Source organism: Eriocheir sinensis, chromosome 63, assembly GCF_024679095.1.
Source record: "Eriocheir sinensis breed Jianghai 21 chromosome 63, ASM2467909v1, whole genome shotgun sequence".
Taxonomy (NCBI): Eukaryota; Metazoa; Arthropoda; class Malacostraca; order Decapoda; family Varunidae; genus Eriocheir; species Eriocheir sinensis.
Window position 1 is genome coordinate 3,213,036 of NC_066571.1, and position 25,047 is coordinate 3,238,082.

At 49.2% G+C, this 25,047-nt stretch overlaps 1 protein-coding gene across 2 annotated transcripts; it reads right to left on the reverse strand.

The window, feature by feature from the left end:
• Nucleotides 1-804: 804 nt before the first annotated feature.
• Nucleotides 805-16,796, reverse strand: LOC126986859 (uncharacterized). 2 transcript variants are annotated; one of them, XM_050843311.1, is made up of 9 exons: nt 16,736-16,796; nt 9,368-10,454; nt 8,722-8,856; nt 8,266-8,374; nt 6,043-6,173; nt 5,473-5,629; nt 3,009-3,153; nt 2,250-2,413; nt 805-1,674 (listed from the first exon to the last, which is right to left on the reverse strand). In XM_050843311.1, exons 2-9 carry the CDS (start codon nt 10,411-10,413, stop codon nt 1,600-1,602), a joined length of 1,962 nt encoding a protein of 653 aa, XP_050699268.1. In that variant the 5' UTR covers nt 10,414-10,454; nt 16,736-16,796; the 3' UTR covers nt 805-1,599. The 2 variants fall into 2 exon arrangements, with proteins under 2 accessions (XP_050699268.1, XP_050699269.1); XM_050843312.1 differs by lacking the exon at nt 16,736-16,796 and adding an exon at nt 16,603-16,730.
• Between the last annotated feature and the right edge of the window lie 8,251 nt (nt 16,797-25,047).

Here is a 25,047-nt window from a genome sequence, read left to right on the forward strand (position 1 = left end):
ACACAACACGATTATACAGGTAACATAAAACTCAGGCTGCTTGACACTAAAAAGACAAAATAAACGGCTCCTGAAGAAAGATGCTGCCCCTCTCTTTTATTGCTGAAGCAGCCTGTGTTTTATGTCTTCTATATAATCGTGTTGTGTGAAATGCACAGAACATACAAGTGCATATTTTGTGTTTATGTTGCCTTTACGGCTGCAACAAATCACCCACTGTTTTCTTACAGATTTATCCCAAGGAAATCTGAAATAACGCAAAGTATTTCCATTTTTTTTTTTTTTGTACTGTATTGTCGCATCCATACACTGAGCAGTTACTAGACATATCTTCTGAACGGGATAGATCACTGCGCCACACATCAGAGTAGATGGATGGCTGTTTTCTGATTGGAGTGTGTGGCCAGGGTATAAGGCACGTGGGACACATGACGTCACGCACTGACCCCGAGCAAGCGCGTGAGCCGACCTATCTGTCGAATGGATCCTGGGAATGACTATGTCAGAACGACAATTACTCCCCGAGACTGATACGAGGCCTATCACTTGCATAGTCCGTGAACGCTAACTCTGGCTATACGGGCATGTAGCACACTACAACCGATCCTGCTCACCGGGTTGTTTCTATGAGACAATTAACCCCTAGTGGAGGATGACAAGGGGACGCCCACAGAGTTTGTGGCTTGAGGAAGTCGACAGATCCTGCGCAAAGTGGGGGAGGCGATGCCCCCCCCCCCTTCCCCCGGCGTATGCTCCCATTGACTGATTGATTGTGTCGGTACCATCGGGGAGATAAAAACGCCATTCATTGAAGTTTTCTTTATTCGTTATACCAAATCATGTTTGATTTATTCGCTTCTAGATACTGATACCATACATTGCCCGGGGCTGATATTACTTTAGAAACCTATCAACAGTATCGAGGGAAACCACACTACATTATTACCGAGCACACTTTATATTTTTTGTTACAGAAATAGAAGCAGATTAAGGGCAGAATAAAAACAAAAAAATCTCGCCAAGCGCTGCTCCTGTGCAAAGAAGACAGTTTGGGTGGTCAAAAGAGAAGGTCAATTTCGGCTAGAGCGGTGTCTTGAATACCCCCTCTTGAAAGAGTTCAAGCCATAGCCAGGAGGAAATACAGAAAATGGAGAGCTATTCCGAGTTTACCAGCAAACGGAATAAAAATAATGTAGATACTGGTTATCTTTCGCAAAAGTGATTTGGATAGCACAGTGACAAGTAGAAAGTTGCGTGGAGCGGGGCTGCTTAAACAACCTTTTATGTAGGAGTCAACCAGTGTCTTCATATTTTATCCTTTCCACTGGTAAACTCGGGAACAGCCTTACTCTGTATTTCTTTCTGCCTACGACTTACACTCATTCAAGAGGAGAGCATCAAGACACCTCTTTACCCGAAGTTGCCCTCTCTTCTGGCCTCTCTTTCTATTTTCTTTTATCGGAGCAGCGTCTAGCGGGCTTTTTTGTGGTTGTTTTTGTTTTTTGCCCTTTAGTAGCATCCCTTGTTGTAAAAAAAAAAATGAATGATTTAACCACCACGGCGATGCCCCGTGAGACAATCCTGGGTGGCTGTGGCCGTTTAGGCTGCTTGAGGGAGGAGACGACTGTGCAGGAGTCTCAGTTCGTCTTCCATGTCCTCCAGCAACTGATGCGCCTGAGGGAGGAGAGTGGCGGACACGTCAACGGACTGACTGACTGACTGACGCACACACACACACACACACACACACACACACACACACACACACACTTGCAGGGTCGGGAGGAGAGAGAGAGAGAGAGAGAGAGAGAGAGAGAGAGAGAGAGAGAGAGAGAGAGAGAGAGAGAGAGAGAGAGAGAGAGAGAGAGAGAGAGAGAGAGAGAGAGAGAGAGAGAGAGAGAGAGAGAGAGAGAGAGAGAGAGAGAGAGAGAGAGAGAGAGAGAGAGAGAGAGAGAGAGAGAGAGAGAGAGAGAGAGAGAGAGAGAGAGAGAGAGAGAGAGAGAGAGAGAGAGAGAGAGAGAGAGAGAGAGTGTGTGTGTGTCCAAAATGCGGTCCCTTTAACTTCCTTTTTGCAATCGAAATCAAATCAGTAGTATTCGAATAGCTTTGCATTACTAAAAGGAAAATTATTACTTGAGGTTTTACCAAAATGTGAAGGAACAAACCTAGCAGTACATCCTTACAACAAGAGGAGCACAGACGAGCGTCTTTAGAAGTGTGGGGTGAAGCTTGCCTTTCCGTCCACTCACCTCTGCTTTGGAGTCGACGAGAGCGAGGTCCACGTTAAGCCCGACCTTTACCACACCCATGTAGCTGAAGAAGGACACGCCCACCCCCACCGGCGTCCTGTTGGGCACCCAGAACACCAGGTCCTCTACCTTGTCGCCCCATATGCTGATCTCTTGCTGGGGGCCTGGAGCAAAGGGAAGGGGTCACTGAGGGTCGTACGGGTCAAGTGGACAGCGCTGTCTCACATCCACTCCGAATTTCTAAAGTGTCGGCTTAAGAAATGTCGTTAACTTTACATCTATAGGTGCGTTTACATTACATGTCCCAAAGTTCCTCCAGTAGCGTGAGCCTGGCTAAAGGGAAAGAGGCTCATATACGCAATTTCCTTCTAGCAACCGACAGCGTCAGAATACAGGTGTAATTTACTCATTTTAATGGTAAAGAAAATAGACCAAGGGTTAAATATACATTATAAAGAATGTTCGCAAAAAATTGACACTAAAGGGAAAATAACTTCTTGAAAAAAAAAAGTTTTATAGGGAGGAGGAAATACAGTAGAGGGAAGAAAGGAAGGAAGGCTGTTTACATGTAGATGCATACACATAACATGACAAAATACTCCTCCAGTAATGAGTTTCTCCCCAGCAAACATTAGGTGACATAATACTGATTATAGTGAGTGTTCTTTGTTGTATATGCAAGTGCTCAGAACATTACCTGACAAAGAAAATGTTCCTCCATGCAGTAATGATAAAATCTTTCTCCCTAGCACACCTTACCTGGCACATTGCTGGCCGCCAAGGTGATGCCGCTGCTGCAGAACATGTAGGCAGCTAAGGGGGCTGGCATGATTTCGCTGGCAGCCTTCACCACGAAGTACATCGCCCATAACGTCGGGTCCTTCTTCATGGCGTCCAGCACATCCTGCCGAGGCACGGAACAAGACGCTGAGCAATGCAAGCAAGTCACTGGCTCATTGTCTCATCATCTTGTTTACAGGGGCTGCTCGCTTAAGATATCATGTTTGTTAGTTCGCTACTTCACTATTTTCTTCCCCACCAGACTGCTTTTTCTCGCCTTTCTGCTTTTTTATTGGCCGCTATGATGCTTGTATTCGCCACTATACTGTTTTCATCAGTCATTGTGCTGTTTGTTTTTATTGTTCGTTTCTGTCTTTTTATCTACTCTATAATGATTTCTTGTTTTGTTTGTCACTATGCTATTTTTGATGTCTTGTTCGTGTTTTCGCCACTATGATGAGTTGAATCGCCACAATGATGGTTTTGTTGGTGTTTATTCGTCACCATGCTGTTTTTTTCACTTCATGTTTATTGTGCTCGTGTTGTATTCGCTATTTGGTTGTTTTCGTCCACCGCGTGTGGCTGTATTTACAGTGTGAACTTCCCTTCTTATTTAGCCCGCAGTACTCACACGCGTATTATATCAAACGTTTTTGCCAGAGAGGAGCTATACGTCGGGTTGTCAAGAGTGTTTTTCTCCTCTCACGGCGCAGAAGCCTTCCAAAACTACCGCCAGGCTCAGGAAACCACCCATGGAAACGTCGAGTTGTCAAGAGTTTTTCCCCTATCACGGTGCAGAAGCCTTCCAAAACTACCGCCAGGCTCAGGAAACCACCCATGGAAACGTCGAGTTGTCAAGAGTTTTTCCCCTATCACGGTGCAGAAGCCTTCCAAAACTACCGCCAGGCTCAGGAAACCACCCATGGAAACGTCGATTTTGTCAAGAGTTTTTCCCCTGTCACGGCGCAGAAGCCTTCCAATACTACCGCCAGGCTCAGGAAACCACCCATGGAAACGTCGGGTTGTCAACAGTTTTTCCCTATCACGGTGCATAAGTCTTCCAAGACTACCGCCAGGCTCAGGAAACCACCCATGGAAATGTCGATTTTGTCAAGAGTTTTTCCCCTGTCACGGCGCAGAAACCTTCCAATACTACCGCCAGGCTCAGGAAACCACCCAGGAAACGTCGGGTTGTCAAGTGTTTTTCCCCAATCACGACGCGGAAACCTTTCAATACTACCGCCAGGCTCAGGAAACCACCCAGGAAACGTCGGGTTGTCAAGTGTTTTTCCCCAATCACGACGCGGAAACCTTTCAATACTACCGCCAGGCTCAGGAAACCACCCAGGAAACGTCGGGTTGTCAAGTGTTTTTCCCCAATCACGACGCAGAAACATTTCAATACTACCGCCAGGCTCAGGGAACCACCCTTAGAAACCCCGACAACTTTTACGAGCGCCTTTTGAAATAGATGGACTAAACTAATGAAGAGTTTGATATGAACCTCGCCCTCTGAACGTCCAATCCATAGCTCATTCACGCAATACTGAGTCACGGGTCGTATATGGGGCTAAACTACTTCAAAGGCGTCTCGAATACTTTAGGGTTCGTGAAGATGTTATGTAAAAAGGATCTCGTTTTTTTATGCATTGGACACTTTTTATTTATATGTCGAATTCCAGTATAGGTGAAGCAAATGAACTCTTGGGTTTGCAGTGATATCTTCAGTCAGCATGGGCAGTTATATCCGTTTAGGTGTGTGTGTGTGTGTGTGTGTGTGTGTGTGTGTGTGTGTGTGTGTGTGTGTGTGTCAGTGACGTCACGCCCCGAAGCCCAAGGAATGGCCAGTCAAGTCTTAACCCGCGTGCTAAGCAAATAGGCCTCCATGTCCCCCCCCATTCCTCCTCCCCTCCTGAAACGGACTCGTAAGAGAAAACGTAAGAGAACGTAAGAGAAAACGGGCGACGAGCTGAGCAAGACCGACCGATAACGAGTTAGATAATGATAATGAGTTAGATAATGAGGGTTCGACTGTAGAATTTCAACTATATATGGGAATTACCAGAAAAGAATGAAAATATAAAGTAGTGTAAGATTAAAACCCAAAGCCCGAAGTTTATTGAATTTCAGTGAAAGATCCGATACGTAATATTCAACTTCAGAACTGGTGTGATATTCGTGCGGTTAATGAATGCTTGAAATATAGTAAAAATAAATGAAAACATAAATAAAATGATAAATGGGTCGCGGGCTTATTTGCTCTTATTTATTTTTGCCCTTGAGCTGCTTCCTTTACTGTAAAATCAAAACAAAATATAAGTGGAAACGCAAATGTCAATGATGTTGGAGGTTAAACTAAAGGAAAAGATGAGTCATGGCGGGAGTGTAAGCCGCACAAGTGTAAGGTGAGGCACGCGTCCACTTGGCGGGCCGCTAGCGTTACCTTGACGGCGGCGAGCCTTGCTGAGGTCTTGAGGGCGCTGGCGACGGGGAGCTTGATGACGGCGACGGAGAAGAGGTTGGTGAGAGTGAGGCGCTCGTGCCGGTCGTGGAAGCTGACGGGCACCACTGCGGTCACCTTCTGCACGCCCTCCTCCTTCCTGCGGCCACGGGGGAGACAAGGAGAGGAACTTTAAGACGGAAATGAAAGAAGGAATATTTTTTGTTCTCTCTCCATTCTCCTATACCACTACCCCAACCCTCTTGTTCTATATAACCAAACCTTCCTGGGATTGTATAAGGATGGAATTCCCTGAGGGGAGGCCTTTACCTTTCATGCAGCCAGGGTTAAATGTTGAAGGGTCTGCTTGCCTGGAAGAAGGAAGATTTTTTATCTCCTTCCTACGATGAGGGGTTGAGAGGGGAGGGAGGTGAAGTTAGGCTGGAAGACGGAATGTTATCTTTTTCTTTCACACTCCCATAGCCATGTGGCACTAGGGAACGGAGATGAAGATGGGCTGGAAGAGGTTGTGTGTGTGTATGTGTGTGTGTGTGTGTGTGGTGGGGGTGTTACCTGCGGGTGAAGTGCTTGTCGAGGGAGGCTGAGAGGCAGGTCATGAGCACATCGTTGACGGTGGTGCCGGGGGCGGCGCGGCGCACCTCACGGATCACGCTTAGAGGCATCCCCTTAGACCACGTCATCACCTGCGAAAGACAGACAGACAGACAGACACGACAGTTTTTTCAAACGTGGCATTAGTATTTATTAACAGTTATATGGCTAGTTTGGCTTTTCTGTTCCATTTTTGGAATGGAGACAGCCAAAAGTGTTGGGTTTTCACAGTAAAGTCGATATATTGTAAGCTCAGACTAGCCTACAAGCCATGCTTTGAAAAACGGGTTAAAAAACAAATAAGCCACATTATTGTTGTTGAGGACCACTACGGCATTTAAAAAGAACAGGCGCCAGGCCTCGTCACTAGGCTGAGTGGTTAGCGTGCGGGCCCCGTATTCACCGCGTGTTGGACGACGCGGGTTCTAATTCGCACGCTACCACCTGGGATTTTTCAGTCACCGCCGAGTGGCCTAAGACTACTCACATGCTGTCCTGAAGACCACCCATCAACCCGGTCTCTGGAAGAAACCTCCCAAGTGAATCAAGAGTGAGCTCCGGGGGGCAGCATGAGCTAAGAATAAACGGCGCCACTATAAGAAATGCCTGCGCCATGACGGGCTTGAGTCGACCACCAGGCCCCTAAAGAAAGCCTACCGGCGCTATAAGCGAACACGTAAAAAAAAAAAAAAAAAAAAATCACTACTCCTGGGTCTATACTACTACTATTACTACTCCTCCTCCTCCCCCTACTACCACTACTACTTGTATTACTTCTACTACCACCACTACCACCACTACTACTATATTATACCATCACCATTTTTAATTTTCGTACATCATAGCCGATGCTACTGCATTATTATTTTTCTGGCATATATGTATTTTTAGACGATTTGTGACAAGTTTTTCTAGGAGAAATATCAAGGAAACTGACGATGTGACCATTTTACGAATTAATCAAGCTTCTTATGATCCCTGTCGTACTGTATGGCTGTGTGACACGGGCACTGAATAGTGAGTGAGAGGGGTGTCGATGCCTTTGGTACCTTCGCAGGATCAAGTGGTATCGCTGGAGCGACGCCGTGTCGAACAAGCGACTACTCCGTGAAACTGCATCGAGGCCTGTTACCAGATTAGTCCGGGAACGCCAACTCCGGCTATATGGGTAAGTGGCGCGCCTCCCAGACGTCACTCCTGCTCACAGGGTTGTTTCTGTTGGTGGTCATACGAAACAACCCTGGGAGGAGACCAAGGGGACGCCCTCGTAACTCATGGTTGGGGCAAGGCAGCCGATCCTACCGGGAGAGATTTGAGACGTACAGAGCGGGAGCATGCTCGAGGGGACCGCCGGGAGCATAGACGGCGGGCGAGTGAGGCGAGGCGGCCCCTGGCGTATGCTTCCCATCATTTAGTTGGTGAGGCTACCTAGCATAACCTGAGGGATGGTAACATGTCGCCTCTAAATAAGTACATTAACGCTACTAAATTTGTAGCATGTCCTCGCTAAATCAGTGCACCATCGCCGCGAGATTAGTAACCGATCGCCGCTAAATTGGTAAATAAGACTCACGGTTGTGGCGGTTTGACTCGGTTCGGGTTGACCTGCGCGAAGGGGATGGAGGTAAACATAGTGGCCAAGGGTATTTACTTCAGATTAACCCCATTTTTCTCTTTTTCTCCTCCTACTCCTCTTCCTCCTCCTCCTCCTCCTACTACTACTATTACTACTACTACTTTCTTTTTTTACTTTACGTCTGGCCTATAGCCCCGGTAGGCTTTCGTGATGGGGCCTGTTGGTCAGCCACAGCCCGTTAGTGGTGGAGACAATTTTTTTTTTTTTAAGTGGCGCCATTCTGGATTGGCTCATTCTGCTCTGCTTGGTCCTCTTCAGAGTGTTTCGCTGGAGTTCGGGTTGATAGGTGACAATTAGGACAGCATGTGGGTAGTCTTGGGCCACTCAGCGAAGATTGAAATCTGATAGTTTGTGACGAGGGGCGGGACTTGAACCCTGGTCATCCTGGACACCGTGCCCGTTCGTTGACCACTCAGCCACCGCCTCCCCACTATTATAAAAACTACTAATACTTCTACTACTACTACTGCTTCCACTACTACTACTACTACTACTACTACTACTACTACTGCACGACCAAAGGCACACCCATGGCCAAGAATACTCACTTTGCGGCCAGAGAGCGGCGGGCCATGGAGACAGCTGCGGTCGAAGTTGGCCACCAGCTTCATGATACCAAAGGGCAGCATCGTCAGCGACCACATGATGCCCGCAGCCCTGAAACACCACGCACGTCACTACCACCAACACCACCCATGTCACTACCACCAACACCACGCATGTCACTACCACCAACACCACCCATGTCACTACTACCAACACCACGCATGTCACTACTACCAACACCACCCATGTCACTACTACCAACACCACCCATGTCACTACTACCAATGCCACGAATATCACTTCTACCACCACCACCACCCGAACTCTTATCAACGCTACCACCGTCACCTCTTATCACACTACCATCGCTACCACTGTCAAGGCCTATCACCACCAGCACCTCTGTTACAGCTGGAAAGTAAGAAAAGGTACCACTATCAGAGCCACAGTCGACTTACTTAACGAGGGGGCTGGGTGGCGGGGCTCCAACCGGAGGGCGAGGCAGGGGCGTGTCCACCAGCGCCTCCACACACAGCCGGACGAGTGTCACCCCGTCACCGATGGCGTGGTGAATCCTCAGCACCACATTGTACCTGTCCGGGGCACAGGTGGCTCAGCGGGGAAAGGGAGAAAATACTCCGGGAACGGGCAGGCTACGGAGTAAGCTTTGTGGTCATGTGAATACCAGTACGATGGATAGATTCAAGAAAAGGTTAGATAATTCATGGATACTGAGATTAGGTGGGGTTAGGTTTGCAGGAGCTGTATAGACTTCTTGCAGACTCCTTATGCTCTTATGTTCGAATATGATGGCAGGAAGAGGCAAGTGGGGGAGAGTAATTGGAAACTTATAACCTATTTTAGTCTGGCATATTATGTTCTCTAGTACTGTCTTCAAGGAAGGGGATGACAGAAAAGTGGATGCTAGAGGCAGTTGTGTTTTATTTGGTTAAGGTCGTGTGATTAAGTGGCATAAAGCTTGGTTTGAGGTGCATGGAAAACGGTGGGCGTCATGAATGCCGAGAAAAGGGGAGAATGGGAAGAGCCAGGGGAGGGGGAGGGCCAAAGGAAGGGGAAGTTTGGGTGCAGGAAAGCTCTCCTCACCTGCCGTCCTTGCGGGCCACCAGCAGCACCTCCCACGGTGCCATGTTTTCAGGCATGTCCTCCGTCAGCTCCTCGCTCACGTACTGCTGCACCAGCTCGTCTTCGGCCTCGCTCCTGTCCTCCTGCGCCTCGCCCCTGTCTTCCTGCGCCTCGCTCCTGTCCTCCTGCGCCTCGCTCCTGTTCTCCTGCGCCACGCTCCTGTCCTCCTTCGCCTCGCCCCTGTCTTCCTGCGCCTCGCTCCTGTTCTCCTGCGCCACGCTCCTGTCCTCCTGCGCCTCGCCCCTGTCTTCCTGCTCCTCCTTGTCGCCCGCAGACGCAGAGTCAAGGTCATTCTCAACCGTGGCTTCCGAAGCGGTGTGGTTCAGTTTCACTAGACGCACGTGGTTCCTGATATCAAAGTGAGGGTCGTCCCTCCAGCAGTAGTAGCCGCAGTGCTGGGAGAACAGCTGCCGAAACTTACGGTACTTGTACTCGCCGTCCCCGTTACGTACCTGCACCACCTTGGTCAGGAGGACGTGCTGTATCCAGTGAAGGGACGGGGCGCCGCGCACCAGCAGACATGCCGTGATGAAGGGCTGGTTTTCTTGATCCTTCACGCCCCACAAACAGTCTAGGCCCTGCGCCTTACTCGCCCTCGTCCCCCACCGGAGAGCGCAGAGCACTTTAGCGAGGAAAGAGGTGACATAGAAGATGGCCATGAAGGGCAGCATGACCGGTAAGGACCATACCATGAAAGCCACTCCCACCACCGTCTTCATCAGGTTAATAAGAACAACGTGATAGAAACCCCAACGAACCAGTAGTCGCCTCAACTGTGAGAGGAATTTGTTGGTGCTTTCAGGGACCTCCAGTAACGCCAGCATGGCTAGCGACGCCAGGGACATGTTCCTCAGTGTGTAGATGAAGCTGATGTCCGGCGCCCAATTGTCCATCCAGTTGGTGACGGTGCCCCCGCGGGGGTGATGGGGCAGGAAGGTGACATTGAGGGGCCATATGGTGGTGTCCTCCAACATGTACATCCGCTGCTCCATCGGGTACACCGCCATCCTGCTCCAGGCTGTCAGGTTCTGTCGCGAAGTTTACTGGCCTGACGAGGCAAAACAGACGCATTAATGTTAGATTAGTGTGCTAACGTTAACGCAATATACTATCTTTTGGTAAAATCTAAAGGTTTAGGGAGACTTTTCAGTTACAACGCGCTGACGTGGCGAGTCGCAGCCTTCCCTGTCCTAACGAGGTGAAGCAGACCCCTTGGTGTTAGATCCTTTTACCCCCCTTCATGCAACATGGTATTTTTATGAATATTTGAACGAAATTCAGTCTCCAACACCCTGACGGGATCTGCCTCAGCCTTCGCTATCCTGACGAAGCAGAACAGGTTCATTTGAAATTACGTTTCTTACTTACCTTTACATAATATGCTAATCTTGCGATGACCGTCTAAAAAGTTTGGGAATAATCTCTTTCACCTAAACATATTTGCCTTCACGTTCAATGACTGATCCCACACTTACTCCTCTTCTCACGTCTCGCCTCTCTCTCCCCCTTTCATTCCCTTGGTTTCTCCCCTCGCAGTGCCCCCAAAGGCAAACCCACAAGTAATCCTGGCTGAAGGTGCGGCCAGGAAAGTCTGGGTCAGAGAGCAACAATCCACCTGCAGAAACGCCTTCCTTATTGGTTTCCCGCGGCTGCAACTCAGTCATGCAGGAAATGTTGCTCTAGGTGTTCAGGGTTCGTGGGGTATACGTGTGTGGCTTCCCTCGGCTCTAGAGCACACACACACACACACACACACACACACACACACACACACACACACATAAAAACCTTACTTGCTATACATTCCGGTCTGTCCGCCATAACTCGTGCAAACTTTTTTTTCCGCATGCTAGAAAATATAACCCCAAAAAAGATGGAGGGGGACTGTGTGTGTGTGTGTGTGTGTGTGTGTGTGTGTGTGTGTGTGTAGACATAGACGTGAACTATAGGAGCCCAGCCACTGTATCTCACACACAAAAAGATCCCAGGAAACATTTACGTATTGAAAAAATAAAATATATCACATAGGTATTCATCAACATGGAAATCGCCATCGTGAGTTAACAAAAGGAAAAAGAAAACTGACACTGCAAAATTCAGTCCATGATTAAATAGTCTGAAGCATCGTTTACGTGAGGGTAGATCGAAACTGACCCGGTCTTGCATACTCCTTTCTATGGGCATGTAGTCCCAGAGTAAAGGGGCTATTTCACTGGGCAAATTTTCCGTGGATCTTCAGTCAAACCACGATTTCCGCTGCGTGGTTCTCATTAGTTTCTTGTTATTACTGCTGCTGATGATGATGGTGAGTAATGCCGTCGTCCTTCGGTGAAATCTACTGTAGCTTTGTAAGATCGTGGAGACGTCAGACAACCACGGAAATATGAGAACCACGCCAGCGGAAATCGTGGTTTGACGGAAGATCCACGGAAAATTTGCCCAATGTAATAGCCCCTTAAGGACGCTCGGCTGTACGTAACTCCGAAATTAATCGAGGGGTGTTCTGAAAAATACTTCCATTGTGATTCCTGCTTAGAATTACCACAAAATGACTCTCATCATTCCTTACTTAACATAACATAACGTACTCTGCCCTGTTCACGAGTGGGGGGCACATACCAGTCCCGTCCTCACGTTGGGGTGGATTAAGAGTCTGCCAAGGCCGCGAGGGGGGGAAGGGCTATAGGGGTGAGAGATGACTCGAGACATAGGGTTAGGTTACGTGAGCTAAGCGGCGAGAAGTGCAAATTAGTATGTATAGCGGAGAGATACGACTTTTTTATAACAAGGGAGGCAGATCAAGGGCAAAAAACAAAAAGAGCAACAAAAATCCCATTAAATGCTGCTCCGACAAAAGAAACAAAGAACAAGAGGCGAGAATAGAGGTCAGTTTCGGGTGAAGAGGTGTCTTGATACTCTCCTAGATTAAGACTATGGAGTACGATGTATTGGGGAGAGATGTGACTCGAAATTAAGACTAGGGTGTACGATGTATTGGGGAGAGATGTGACTCGAAATTAAGACTGGGGTGTAAGCAGATATATAGGAAAAAGATGTGATTCGGATAGGCAGGGGTGAATGTATATAGGAATGCAGAAACGTTTGTTTATAAGACAAGAGGGAAAGTCAAGAATGCAGAGATGTTTGGTTTCAAGACGAGAAGGGAGGTTAGAATGCAGAAATGTTTGGTTATATGACAGGAAGGGAGGTTAGGAATGCAGACATGTTTGGTTATATGACAGGAAGGGAGGTTAGGAATGCAGACATGTTTGGTTATATGACAGGAAGGGAGGTTAGGAATACAGAAATGTTTGGTTATATGACAGGAAGGGAGGTTAGGAATGCAGAAATGTTTGGTTATATGACAGGAAGGGAGGTTAGGAATGCAGACATGTTTGGTTATATGACAGGAAGGGAGGTTAGGAATACAGAAATGTTTGGTTATATGACAGGAAGGGAGGTTAGGAATACAGAAATGTTTGGTTATATGACAGGAAGGGAGGTTAGGAATGCAGAGATGTTTGGTTATATGACAGGAAGGGAGGTTAGGAATGCAGAAATGTTTGGTTATATGACAGGAAGGGAGGTTAGGAATGCAGAAATGTTTGGTTATATGACAGGAAGGGAGGTTAGGAATGCAGAGATGTTTGGTTATAAGACAAGAAGGGAGGTTAGGAATGCAGAGATGTTTGGTTATAAGGCAAGAAGAGAGGTTAGGAATGCAGAGATGTTTGGTTATAAGACAAGAAGGGAGGTTAGGAATGCAGAGATGTTTGGTTATAAGACAAGAAGGGAGGTTAGGAATGCAGAGATGTTTGGTTATAAGGCAAGAGGGAAGGTTAGGAATGCAGAGATGTTTGGTTATAAGACAAGAAGGGAGGTTAGGAATGCAGAGATGTTTGGTTATAAGACAAGAAGGGAGGTTAGGAATGCAGAGATGTTTGGTTATAAGACAAGAAGGGAGGTTAGGAATGCAGAGATGTTTGGTTATAAGACAAGAAGGGAGGTTAGAAATGCAGAGATGTTTGGTTATAAGGCAAGAAGAGAGGTTAGGAATGCAGAGATGTTTGGTTATACGACAAGAAGGGAAGTTGGTTTTAAGACAAGAAGGGAGGTTAGGAATGCAGAGATGTTCGGTTAACGACAAGAAGGGAGGTTAGTGTTGTGGTATAAGAGGATAGTGATAGGAACTTTATAAGGGACGGGGGAGTTAGGGAAGGGTGAGAGAAGCGGGTTGATGTATAAAGGAGGACATGTGACTGAAGGAAGAGAATGGAGGTCAGTTTATGGGAAGGTGTGACTTATGGAAGGGGGATGGGGCGAGGCTTATAGAAGAGAGGTGTAACTTGAGGAGGGAGAGGAATGACTTAAAAGCGAGGTGTATACTTAGGTTCATAAGGGAGAGAATAGACCTAAACAGCAGGGGTGGAGGGTTATATGGAGGGGGGAAGTGGATCAAGGGTGGGGTGGTTGCAGGCTCATAAGGGAGAGAAGAGACCTAAACAGCAGGGGTGGAGGGTTATGTGGAGGGGGGAAGTGGATCAAGGATGGGGTGATTGCAGGCTCATAAGGGAGAGAAGAGACCTTATCAGCAAAGTGGAGGGGGGAAGTGGATCAAGGGTGGGGTGTTTGCAGGCTCATAAGGGAGATAAGAGACCTTATCAGCAGGGGTGGAGGGTTATGTGGAGGGGGGAAGTGGATCAAGGGTGGGGTGGTTGCAGGCTCATAAGGGAGAGAAGAGGCCTAATCAGCAAGGGTGGAGGGTTATGTGGGTGGGTGGGTGGGGGGTGGCAGTGGAACAAGAGTGGGGTGTTTGCAGGTCTATGAGGTCCAGAAACGACTTAAGCAGCAGGGTTGGGGCAGGAGTTGGAAAGGGGATCATGCGTAGTTTTTTTTTGCACGTTTGTAGGGGCGGAAAGCGACTTAAAGAGCAGGGGTGGTTATGTGGGGGTGGAAAGAGAGTGAATGGCGGGGTGCTAGTAGGTTTAGAGAGATTAGCGGTTACCTGACAATGGAGGTGTAGATAGGGAGCATAAGGATGAGGGGGGAGGTGGGGGGAGGTCAGTGCATACATGGGCGAAGGGGGAGGAGGGGAGCTTAGGGACTTAAGGGGCTGAAGGTAGGTTTGTAGAGGTAAGGGATTTTATAGTAAAGGGCAGGATGTGAAAGCAGGTGTATTACAGAGGTAGATGGTGAGAAATGACAATACCAGGACCGGGGTGTAGACATATGTATAAATTACTAAAGGGTGCTGTCAGTAATGTAAGGGTCGGGCCGTGGGTAGACCTCTCTTTCGGCCACCTCTTTTGATTCTTTTTTTTAGGAGCAGCGAGTAGCGGGCTTTTTTTTATTATTGTTTCCTTTTTTGTGTGCCCTTGAGCTGTCTCCTTTGTTGTAAAAAAAAAAAAAAAGGGCGACCGAGGTGTATGTAGGTATGTAGGGGTGAAAGGTGGCACATGAAGACCCAGTTACAGTTTCCTCGCGTGTGCAGCAAGACGAGGAATGCTGCAAAGACCAGGAAGCGGAAGGCACTAAAGGCTGCAGCTGGCTTATGTGGGACCGAGAGGACAGGAAGAGAAAGAGAGTTGGAGAAGGAAAGTTAGAAAGGGAGGAGAAGTTGGAAAAGGGGTTAGCAAGGGAGGTGAAGTTGGAAAAGGGGTTAGCAAGGGAGGAGAAGTTGGAAAAGGGGTTAGAGAGGAGGAGGACGAGGAGCTGGGTGGGGAAGCTAAAGAGGTTAGAGGGAAAGGGATGATGAAATTGAGCAAGAAAGTAATGGAGGAGTTTGTGGGAAGCATGTAGGGGGAACAGGTAACATATAGCCTGGGTTCATAAAGATATATAATCAAACGGCCACCATTGTTTTTTTTAGGCATTTCTGGCATTAAAATATAATAAAAGTGGGAAGATCTCCTTCTCTTTCCACTTTTACTCATCCGATAATGAAAATATTGATTATGCTGAAAAAAAAGGTTAACGTAGTGCAGAATTAGAGGCGTTTTAGGCTATACTCTCGTGGCTACCAGGTAAACGTGTGTACCTGCGAACAGTGATGCTCTGCCAGTGACACGAATGTTAAAGCGACCAGAGATTTTGTGCAGCATGGACTATGAGGCAGTTATAACACCTGTGGCAAGGAGCAGTTACTCACACCATGACCGTCCCCGTGATTTATGTATGCTTCCTTTCCTGCATCCAAGTCCTCCAATATCACTAATTCTAACTCTACATTTCTTTCTCTGCATAAAACTTAACCCATTGCAGCTTCGTGTTTTGACTTATAGTACAAGTGTCTGTGTTATCTAGTAGTAAAAAGTATTATAATTCAATCCAAAGCACTACTCTGATTATTGAAAAGTGTAATTGTAATCATGTGTCGTTTGTAGGAAAATTGGTAACATCCTAAACGGCAACACCATTAACTGTACACCCATCACCGCAGAGCAACCACACACAAAAAGCACGCATGACCTCTAACCATACACATGATTTATAACTTGTCACACCAGTGGCCGAGTGGTCAGCGCGTTGACATGGTACGATCCCCAAGACCCCTGCATGCCCCACTGCAAACTGATGACAGTTTTCAACTAGTGGCTGAAGATTATCATTTGATGTCCCGACCAATAGTCAATCATAACTTTAGCGACTTTCATCGATAGAAGCACTGGGGGGCAGCATGGCCAAGCAAGTCATATATCAAGACAGGCGAAATATGTCTCGTCCTCGTCACTAACGGGCTGGGCCGTCCACCAGACCCCTCAAGAGATTAAGAAAAAGGTGGTTAGAATATCACCAAAGCAAGGTAGCTAAGACACAGGGTCGTATTATGAGACATTTTGCCGCCCAAGAACACATATTTGACAAGGCTTTCGCAGGAGTTGTGGGCATTTCCAGGGGTAGTTTTATGACCCTGGTGGTAGTCTGACCCTTCTCCTGTACCATGAACCTAAAGAAACACTCATTAGAAGCCGATTGATCCCCTCTTTGACCTTTAGAAATAGCTGATGTGATATGGCAAAGTGTCTTGTAATACCAGCCTATGACTCTGCTCGGGTACAGAAATGCCGCCGTGAGCTGCGAACTCGTAACCTCTCGGTTTCGAGGCAAGCACCAAACCCACTGAGCCACCCAGCCCCTCGAGAGAGCCTACAGGCGCTATGGGCAGCACATAAAAAAGAATACACAGAAATACTAACCATTAAACCACCGAAACAAGCAAGTTATTCCACTTCCATAACACAGCACAGTACACCACACCACCATTCCACAATGTGCACTCCACTAATATCATACATAACACCACCACCACCATCGCCACTTAGGACTCACCCCACACCCGCTGCGGCGAGGACTGTGTCACGTCTGCGAGTCGTGTGCTTCTTATAGGTGTTTCATCCGTCTTAGAAGCCTCAGCCAGCCAGCCTCTGCTCCGTCTTCCCTCCCCCCCTCCCCTCCCTTCCCCCATCATCCCCCCCACCCCCTTCTCTCTCTCTCTCTCTCTCTCTCTCTCTCTCTCTCTCTCTCTCTCTCTCTCTCTCTCTCTCTCTCTCTCTCTCTCTCTCTCTCTCTCTCTCTCTCTCTCTCTCTCCCTACATCTTTACGAAGAGAGGAGGGGGGTGGGAGAGGAAATACAAAGGAACAAGGTCATCTAGGGGTGTGTGGGGGTGACGCTTAGACTAACACATCAGAGGGAGCCGCCAATTACCCAAGACGTAAAGTTCTGAGCGAGGCAGGGAAGGGGAAGGCTGGGCGTGGTTAGAGAGACCAAGGAAAACGGTAAATACGTGCCCCGTGAAGGTAATCGGAACAAACTACTAGAAGACCCTTAACGCCTTACGAGATTACTGACCGAAGAGGGAGAGGGAAGAAGCATGTGAGGGGAGGAGGGGAGAGGGAGGAGGCAAGGGTAGACGAATTCGATTGAGCAAGAGAAGGATGGAGTAGGAGGAGGGTGACTCTGGTAGACGAATATTTGTGTGCTGTGTGTAAGGAGGCGAGTCATGCTTACCTTTTTACTGAGTATCACTGATTCTGCAACACATGGAGGGCGTGGTAGGGATTGAGGATTGAGGAAGAGGAGGAGGAGGAGGGGACGAAAGGGTGCAAAAGATGTTGAAAAGGATAGTAATTATAAAAGAAAAATCTAAGGAACTGAGGTCAAGGAAAAGGGGGGAGGATGAGTTTGAAATGGAAATATGATGATGATGAGGAGGAGGAAATGAGACGAAACAAAGATAATAAGGGGATTGGATGATTAAAAATGTACAGTGAGGAGTGGAAAGATTAGTTTGCAAAAATATTAAGAACTTTAGTGCTGCAAGTAAGCAGGAGAATGAGGAGAAAGGGAAGAACAAGAACAAGAAAGAGGAGAAGAAGAAAAACAAGAAGTAAAAGAAGATAGAATAAAACGATAACAAGAAATAAGTAAAGATAGAGAAGAAAAATAAACAGAAGACAAAACAAAAAGAAGAGGAAGAAAAGCAAGAAGCATCAGCAGGTGTTAGATTCCGACGTATGGCTTCTGCTGGCGCACAGGTGGACGTGTTTCCTTGACAAGACACGAGGCTGGGGGGGTCGGAGTAGGGGTGTTTGTAGGGGTGGTCGTAGGGATGATGGGGGTCGGAGTAGGGGTGGTTGTAGGGGTGGTCGTAGGGGTGGAGGGGGTCGGAGTAGGGGTGGTTGTAGGGGTGGTCGTAGGGATGGAGGGGGTCGGAGTAGGGGTGGTTGTAGGTGGTCGTAGGGATGGAGGGTCAGAGTAGGGGGGGTTGTAGGTGTGGAGGGGGTCGAAGTAGGGGTGGTTGTAATGGTGGAGGAGGTCAGGAGGGGTGGTTGTAGGGGTGGAGGGGGTCGGAGTAAAGGTGGTTGTAGGTGTGGAGGGGGTCGGAGTAGGGGTGGTTGTAGGGATGGAGGGGGTCGGAGTAGGGGTGGTTGTAGGTGTGGAGGGGGTCGGAGTAGGGGTGGTTGTAGTGGTGGAGGGGGTCGGAGCAGGGGTGGTTGTAGGTGTGGAGGGGTCGGAGTAGGGGTGGTTGTAGGGGTGGAGGGGGTCGGAGTAGGGGTGGTTGTTGGGGGGGAGGGATCAGGTAGGGGGTTGTAGGTGTGGAGGGGTCAAGTAGGGTGGTTGTAATGGTGGAGGGGTCAGGTAGGGGTGGTTGTAGGGTCAGGTAGGGGTGGTTGTAGGGGTGGAGGGGTCAGGTAGGGGTGGTTGTAGGTGTGGAGGGTCAGGTAGGGGTGGTTGTCGGGGTGGAGGGGTCGGAGTAGGGGTGGTTGTAGTGGTGGAGGGGGTCGGAGTAGGGGTGGTTGTAGGGGTGGAGGGGGTCGGAGTAGGGGTGGTTGTAGGTGTGGAGGGGGTCGGAGTAGGGGTGGTTGTAGGGGTGGAGGGGGTCGGAGTAGCGGTGGTTGTAGGTGTGGAGGGGGTCGGAGTAAGGGTGGTTGTAGTGGTGGAGGGTCAGAGTAGCAGTGGTTGTAGGGGTGGAGGGTCGGAGTAGGGGTGGTTGTAGTGGTGGAGGGTCAGATGGCAGTGGTTGTAGTGGTGGAGGGGTCAGAGTAGGGGTGGTTGTAGGGGTGGTTTAGGTGTAGAGGGGTTGGAGTAGGGGTGGTTGTAGGGGTGGAGGGGTCAGGTAGCGGTGGTTGTAGGGGTGGAGGGGGTCGGAGTAGGGGTGGTTGTAGGGGTGGAGGGGGTCGGAGTAGGGGTGGTTGTAGGGATGGAGGGGTCAGGTAGGGGTGGTTGTAGGGTGGAGGGGTCAGAGTAGGGGTGGTTGTAGGGGTGGAGGGGTCAGGTAGGGGTGGTCGTAGGTGTGGAGGGACAGGTAGGGGTGGTTGTTGGTGTGGTGGGGGTCGGAGTAGGGGTGGTTGTAGGGATGGAGGGGCTCAGGTAGGGGTGGTTGTAGGTGTGGAGGGTCAGGTAGGGGTGGTTGTAGGTGTGGAGGGGTCAGGTAGGGGTGGTTGTAGGGTGGAGGGTCAGGTAGGGGTGGTTGTAGGTGTGGAGGGGTCAGAGTAGGGGTGGTTGTAGTGGTGGAGGGGGTCGGACTAGGGGTGGTTGTAGTGGTGGAGGGGTCAGGAGGTGGTTGTAGGTGTGGAGGGGTCAGGTAGGGGTGGTTGTAGGGGTGGAGGGGTCAGGTAGGGGTGGTTGTAGGTGTGGAGGGGTCAGGTAGGGGTCGTTGTAGGTGTGGAGGGGGTAGGAGTAGGGGTGGTTGTAGGGGTGGAGGGGGTCGGAGTAGGGGTGGTTGTAGGTGTGGAGGGGTCAGGTAGGGGTGGTTGTAGGGGTGGAGGGGGTCGGAGTAGGGGTGGTTGTAGGGGTGGAGGGGGTCGGAGTAGGGGTGGTTGTAGGGGTGGAGGGGGTCGGAGTAGGGGTGGTTGTAGTGGTGGAGGGGGTCGGAGTAGGGGTGGTTGTAGTGGTGGAGGGGGTCGGAGTAGGGGTGGTTGTAGTGGTGGAGGGGGTCGGAGTAGGGGTGGTTGTAGTGGTGGAGGGGTCAGGTAGGGGTGGTTGTAGTGGTGGAGGGGTCAGAGCAGTGGTTGTAGTGGTGGAGGGTCAGGTAGGGGTGGTTGTAGGGGTGGAGGGGTCAGAGTAGGGGTGGTTGTAGGTGTGGAGGGGGTCGGAGTAGGGGTGGTTGTAGGGGTGGAGGGGTCAGGTAGGGGTGGTTGTAGTGGTGGAGGGTCAGTAGGGGTGGTTGTAGGGGTGGAGGGGGTCGGAGTAGGGGTGGTTGTAGGTGTGGAGGGGGTCGGAGTAGGGGTGGTTGTAGGTGTGGAGGGGGTCGGAGTAGCGGTGGTTGTAGTGGTGGAGGGGGTCGGAGTAGGGGTGGTTGTAGGGATGGACGGGGTCGGAGTAGGGATGGTTGTAGTGGTGGAGGGGTCGGAGTAGGGGTGGTTGTAGGTGTGGAGGGGGTCGGAGTAGGGGTGGCTGTAGGGGTGGAGGGGGTCGGAGTGGCGGTGGTTGTAGTGGTGGAGGGGGTCGGAGTAGGGGTGGTTGTAGGGGTGGGGGGGTCGGAGTAGGGGTGGTTGTAGGGGTGGGGGGTCGGAGTAGGGGGGATTGTAGGGGTGGAGGGGGTCGGAGTAGCGGTGGTTTGGAGGGGCCGGAGTGGCGGTGGTTCTAGAGGTGGTTGTAAGGGTGGATGGAAGGACCTTATCAGGAGTGATGTACCCGAGGAGGTGTTTGCTATTGGGAACACTATCATGTTCTCATCGGTAAAGGAAAGACCACAACACGGGCAAACTTTTATTTTTTCCTTCGACATTCGTCACGTCATCTCATACTTCTTTATACGAATAAGTACTAATAAAAGATAAAATATTAAAAGATTTACAAGTACTTACTAATGTAAGCTGTCGTCTAGATATCAAAGAGGCAACGAAATATTTCACGGTTTTCTTAAAAACAATATTGGTAAAACATTTCTTAGTCATTTATGCAATGAATTACTCATTTACAAACTTTACACCAAATCATTATTCTCTCCATTTTTCTTAAAACCTTAGAAAATTGGTAAAACTAATTATATTCCAGCAGAGTTTAAAAAAGTACACAATTTGTGTTCGTCACATTAAGGAAAGGTAGATAACTAAAAGAAAATCACTTAAAGAAACAGGAAACATGAAGAGGGTGAGTGTAATATGACTCAAGAATAATGAAACACTGTATACAAATGGACAATGACAGTATGAAACTTTTCCCTACACTATTTCTTTCCACACTTCATCCTGCGACGCTGCCATTTTTTCGCCTAGTCTCCCTCGCACGTAGAGCAGCGTTGTGTGTGCACTGCTGTGGCTGAGAGCATCTTGTCTGCACGCCTCTTTCCTTACTTCTCCGTGTCGCGATCCTGGGAGTGACTTGCTCCTGGTGGGGAATCGGTTGTAATCTGTTGAGCGGGAGGACTTGGGCTTGGTATGGGAACGTTTGGGAACGGTACTCGGGAGGGGCTGTGACTCAGTCTCGGCGCGGAAATTATTGAAAGCTCAAAAGCAGGGGGACTTGGACTTCTCGGGGAATATAATATAAGCGCTCCTCGAAAGGGAGAACATCTAACTGAAACTGATGACATCTCTTGTGGGGGGGAAGATGGACCTTGCGAGGAAAGTTCTGACCTCTCTGGTCCGGGGAGACTTGAAAATGGCAGGGGAATTCTTGGCACCTCTTGTGGCGGGGGAGTTGTATTTAGCGGGGAACCTTGTGACCCTTCTGGGCCGGGGAGGCTTGTATTTAGGGGGGAGACTCGTGACACTTCTTGGCGGGGGAAACTTGTACTTGGCGGGAGAACTCGTGACACTTCTTGGCGGGGGAAACTTGTACTTGGCGGGAGAACTCGTGACATTTCTGGACTGGAGAAACTTGTACTTGGCGGGAGAACTCGTGACACTTCTTGGCGGGGGAAACTTGTACTTGGCGGGAGAACTCGTGACACTTCTTGGCGGGGGAAACTTGTACTTGGCGGGAGAACTCGTGACACTTCTTGGCGGGGGAAACTTGTACTTGGCGGGAGAACTCTTGACACTTCTGGACTGGAGAAACTTGTACTTGGCGGGAGAACTCGTGACATTTCTGGACTGGAGAAACTTGTACTTGGCGGGAGAACTCGTGACACTTCTGGGCGGGGGAAACTTGTACTTGGCGGGAGAACTCGTGACACTTCTGGACTGGAGAAACTTGTACTTGGCGGGAGAACTCGTGACACTTCTGGACTGGAGAAACTTGTACTTGGCGGGAGAACTCGTGACACTTCTTGGCGGGGGAAACTTGTACTTGGCGGGAGAACTCGTGACACTTCTGGTCTGGAGAAACTTGTACTTGGCGGGAAAACTCGTGACACTTCTGGACTGGAGAAACTTGTACTTGGCGGGAAAACTCGTGACACTTCTGGACTGGAGAAACTTGTACTTGGCGGGAAAACTCGTGACACTTCTGGGCCGGGGAAACTTGTGCTTGGCGGGAAAACTCGTGACACTTCTGGGCCGGGGAAACTTGTACTTGGCGGGAGAACTCGTGACACTTCTGGGCCGGGGAAACTTGTACTTGGCGGGAAAACTCGTGACACTTCTTGGCGGGGGAAACTTGTACTTGGCGGGAAATCTCGTGACACTTCTGGACTGGAGAAACTTGTACTTGGCGGGAAAACTCGTGACACTTCTTGGCGGGGGAAACTTGTACTTGGCGGGAAAACTCGTGACACTTCTGGACTGGAGAAACTTGTACTTGGCGGGAAAACTCGTGACACTTCTGGGCCGGGGAAACTTGTACTTGGCGGGAAAACTCGTGACACTTCTGGGCAGGGGAAACTTGTACTTGGCGGGAAAACTCGTGACACTTCTGGGCGGGGGAAACTTGTACTTGGCGGGAAAACTCGTGACACTTCTGGACTGGAGAAACTTGCACTTGGCGGGAAAACTCGTGACACTTCTGGACTGGAGAAACTTGCACTTGGCGGGAAAACTCGTGACACTTCTGGACTGGAGAAACTTGCACTTGGCGGGAAAACTCCTGACATTTCTGAACTGGAGAAACTTGCACTTGGCGGGAAAACTTGTGACACTTCTGGGCGGGGGAAACTTGTACTTGGCGGGAAAACTCGTGACACTTCTGGACTGGAGAAACTTGTACTTGGCGGGAAAACTCGTGACATTTCTTCTCGGGGGAAACTTGCACTTGGCGGGGAAACTCGTGACACTTCTTGGCAGGGGAAATTTGTACTTGGCGGGAAAACTCGTGACACTTCCTGGCGGGGGAAACTTGTACTTGGCGGGGAAACTCGTGACACTTCTTGGTGGATGAGGCGTGCACCTGGGACAACTTGCATTTCAGGATGACTTAGCGCAGAAAGTTTTGGTTCTCTGTGTATTTCCGGTAGTTGGGAATAATCCCTTGGCGGCGAAACATCTGGAAGTTTTGGAAGAGGGAGATTCTGACTTAGCTGGGAAAGTCGTAGTAATCCCTGCATTCGTGGTAGGGGGTGATATTTTCTAGGCGGGGAAACATCTGGAATTTCTACTTGAAGGGAACTCTGACTTCGCTGGAAAAGTGGTTGTAGATTCTGCCTTTGAGGTAGCAGATGACTTGCACTTGGTGTTGAAATACATGGCATTTCTGTGCGATCGGAGTTTTTATTGGGTGAAAAAATTCCTTTCACATCTTGGCATGGGGGGCTTGGATTTACTGATGACTTTAATTGTGGTCTTGAAATTTGTGATAGCAAGGGTCTTATTCGTGGTGGGGAAAGTTTTTGCATTTCTGTACACGGGGGATTCGAAGTATATGGTGGAAGGGTCTGTAATCTCAACCTTTGTGGTAAGGAGGGCATTGTACTTTGCGGGGGACCTCTTGCAGATGAAATTTCTGTTTGTAGAGGACTAAGACTCATTGAGGAATATCCTGACGTCTCTGGTAGGCTTGGACTTATTCTTGGCTGGGTTTCTTTTAAAGTTCGTGTAAGAAAAGGACTTTGACTTTGATCGATGGGGTTGACCCTGGATTTCCTCTTGGTGAGGAACGAACGGATTTTAGCGGAAACGGACCCTGACTTCACTACCAAGGAACTGGATTCTGCGATGGAAGATTTAGGCCTAACGGAGGGAGAACTGGATTGTGATTTAATGGGAGTTGACTCAGACCCAACGACACAACTGGACTTAGTTTTTGTGGGAATGGACTTTAAGGGGATTGACGTGGCAGAGGACGACGTATTTTTGATTGTGGGAAAGACTGATGAAGTGTATGATTTTTCTCTGGATGACTTGGACTCGCCCAGAGTAGTAGTTTCGGCAGAAAAGGAGCTGGTCTCCATGAGGGAGGGTTCGTACACTGATGAAGATCTAGATGTGACATGGGAAGGAGATCTGGACTTGACAGAGGGTGACCTGGACTTGACATAGGGTGACCTGGACTGGGCACAGGGTGACCTGGGCGTGTCCGAGGATGCCCTGGACTTGTCCGAGGATGACCTGGACTTGTCCGAGGATGACCTGGACTTGTCCGAGGATGACCTGGACTTGTCCGAGGATGACCTGGACTTGTCCGAGGATGACCTGGACTTGTCCGAGGATGACCTGGACTTGTCCGAGGATGACCTGGACTTGTCCGAGGATGACCTGGACTTGTCCGAGGATGACCTGGACTTGTCCGAGGATGACCTGGACTTGTCAGATGATGATTTAGAAGAAGACTTCTGAGGATTGGATTTTACCTCGACGGTGCTAGAATCCTCGATGCGAGACGAGTCTTCAGAAGGCCTTACGTACTCGATGATCCAATTTTCCTCTTTTCTCTGTTGAGTGAAGTGAATCTTGGTTAGCTCTTTGGGTACCCACTGATACCGCGATGACAAGTTAAATGGCTCTTCAGACTGAGGCTCCTCTTGTAATCGGGAGAATTTTGAAGGGGTCGACCCAGTCCCAGATGAAGTTGACGGGAGCGACTCTTCGGGCTGTGGTCGTTTATTAGGCGACTTCAGAGGCCTCTGTACGACGCCCGGAGATGTTGATGACTTTTGTGATAAACCAGGCAGGCTTTGTGAGTAATGTACTGGCTCTTGCGGCACCGTCAGGCCTTGTCTCAACAGTACGGGACTCTGACGACTTGGTGCAATGTGTGGTGATGATTTTGATGGTTGGTGTGGTGGTGATAGTGATGATTGTGATAATTGTTGTGGTGGTGA

What these genes read in the sequence shown, in the direction of transcription:
- LOC126986859 (XM_050843311.1), bottom strand. Translation starts at nt 10,413, where the DNA reads ATGGCGGTGTACCCGATGGAGCAGCGGATGTACATGTTGGAGGACACC. An exon ending in CCACCCAGCCCCCTCGTTAA is followed by an intron (nt 8,375 to 8,721) that starts GTAAGTCGACTG and finishes GTGGTGTTTCAG; the next exon opens with GGCTGCGGGCATCATGTGGT. An exon ending in CAAGGCTCGCCGCCGTCAAG is followed by an intron (nt 3,154 to 5,472) that starts GTAACGCTAGCG and finishes GTGCCTCGGCAG; the next exon opens with GATGTGCTGGACGCCATGAA.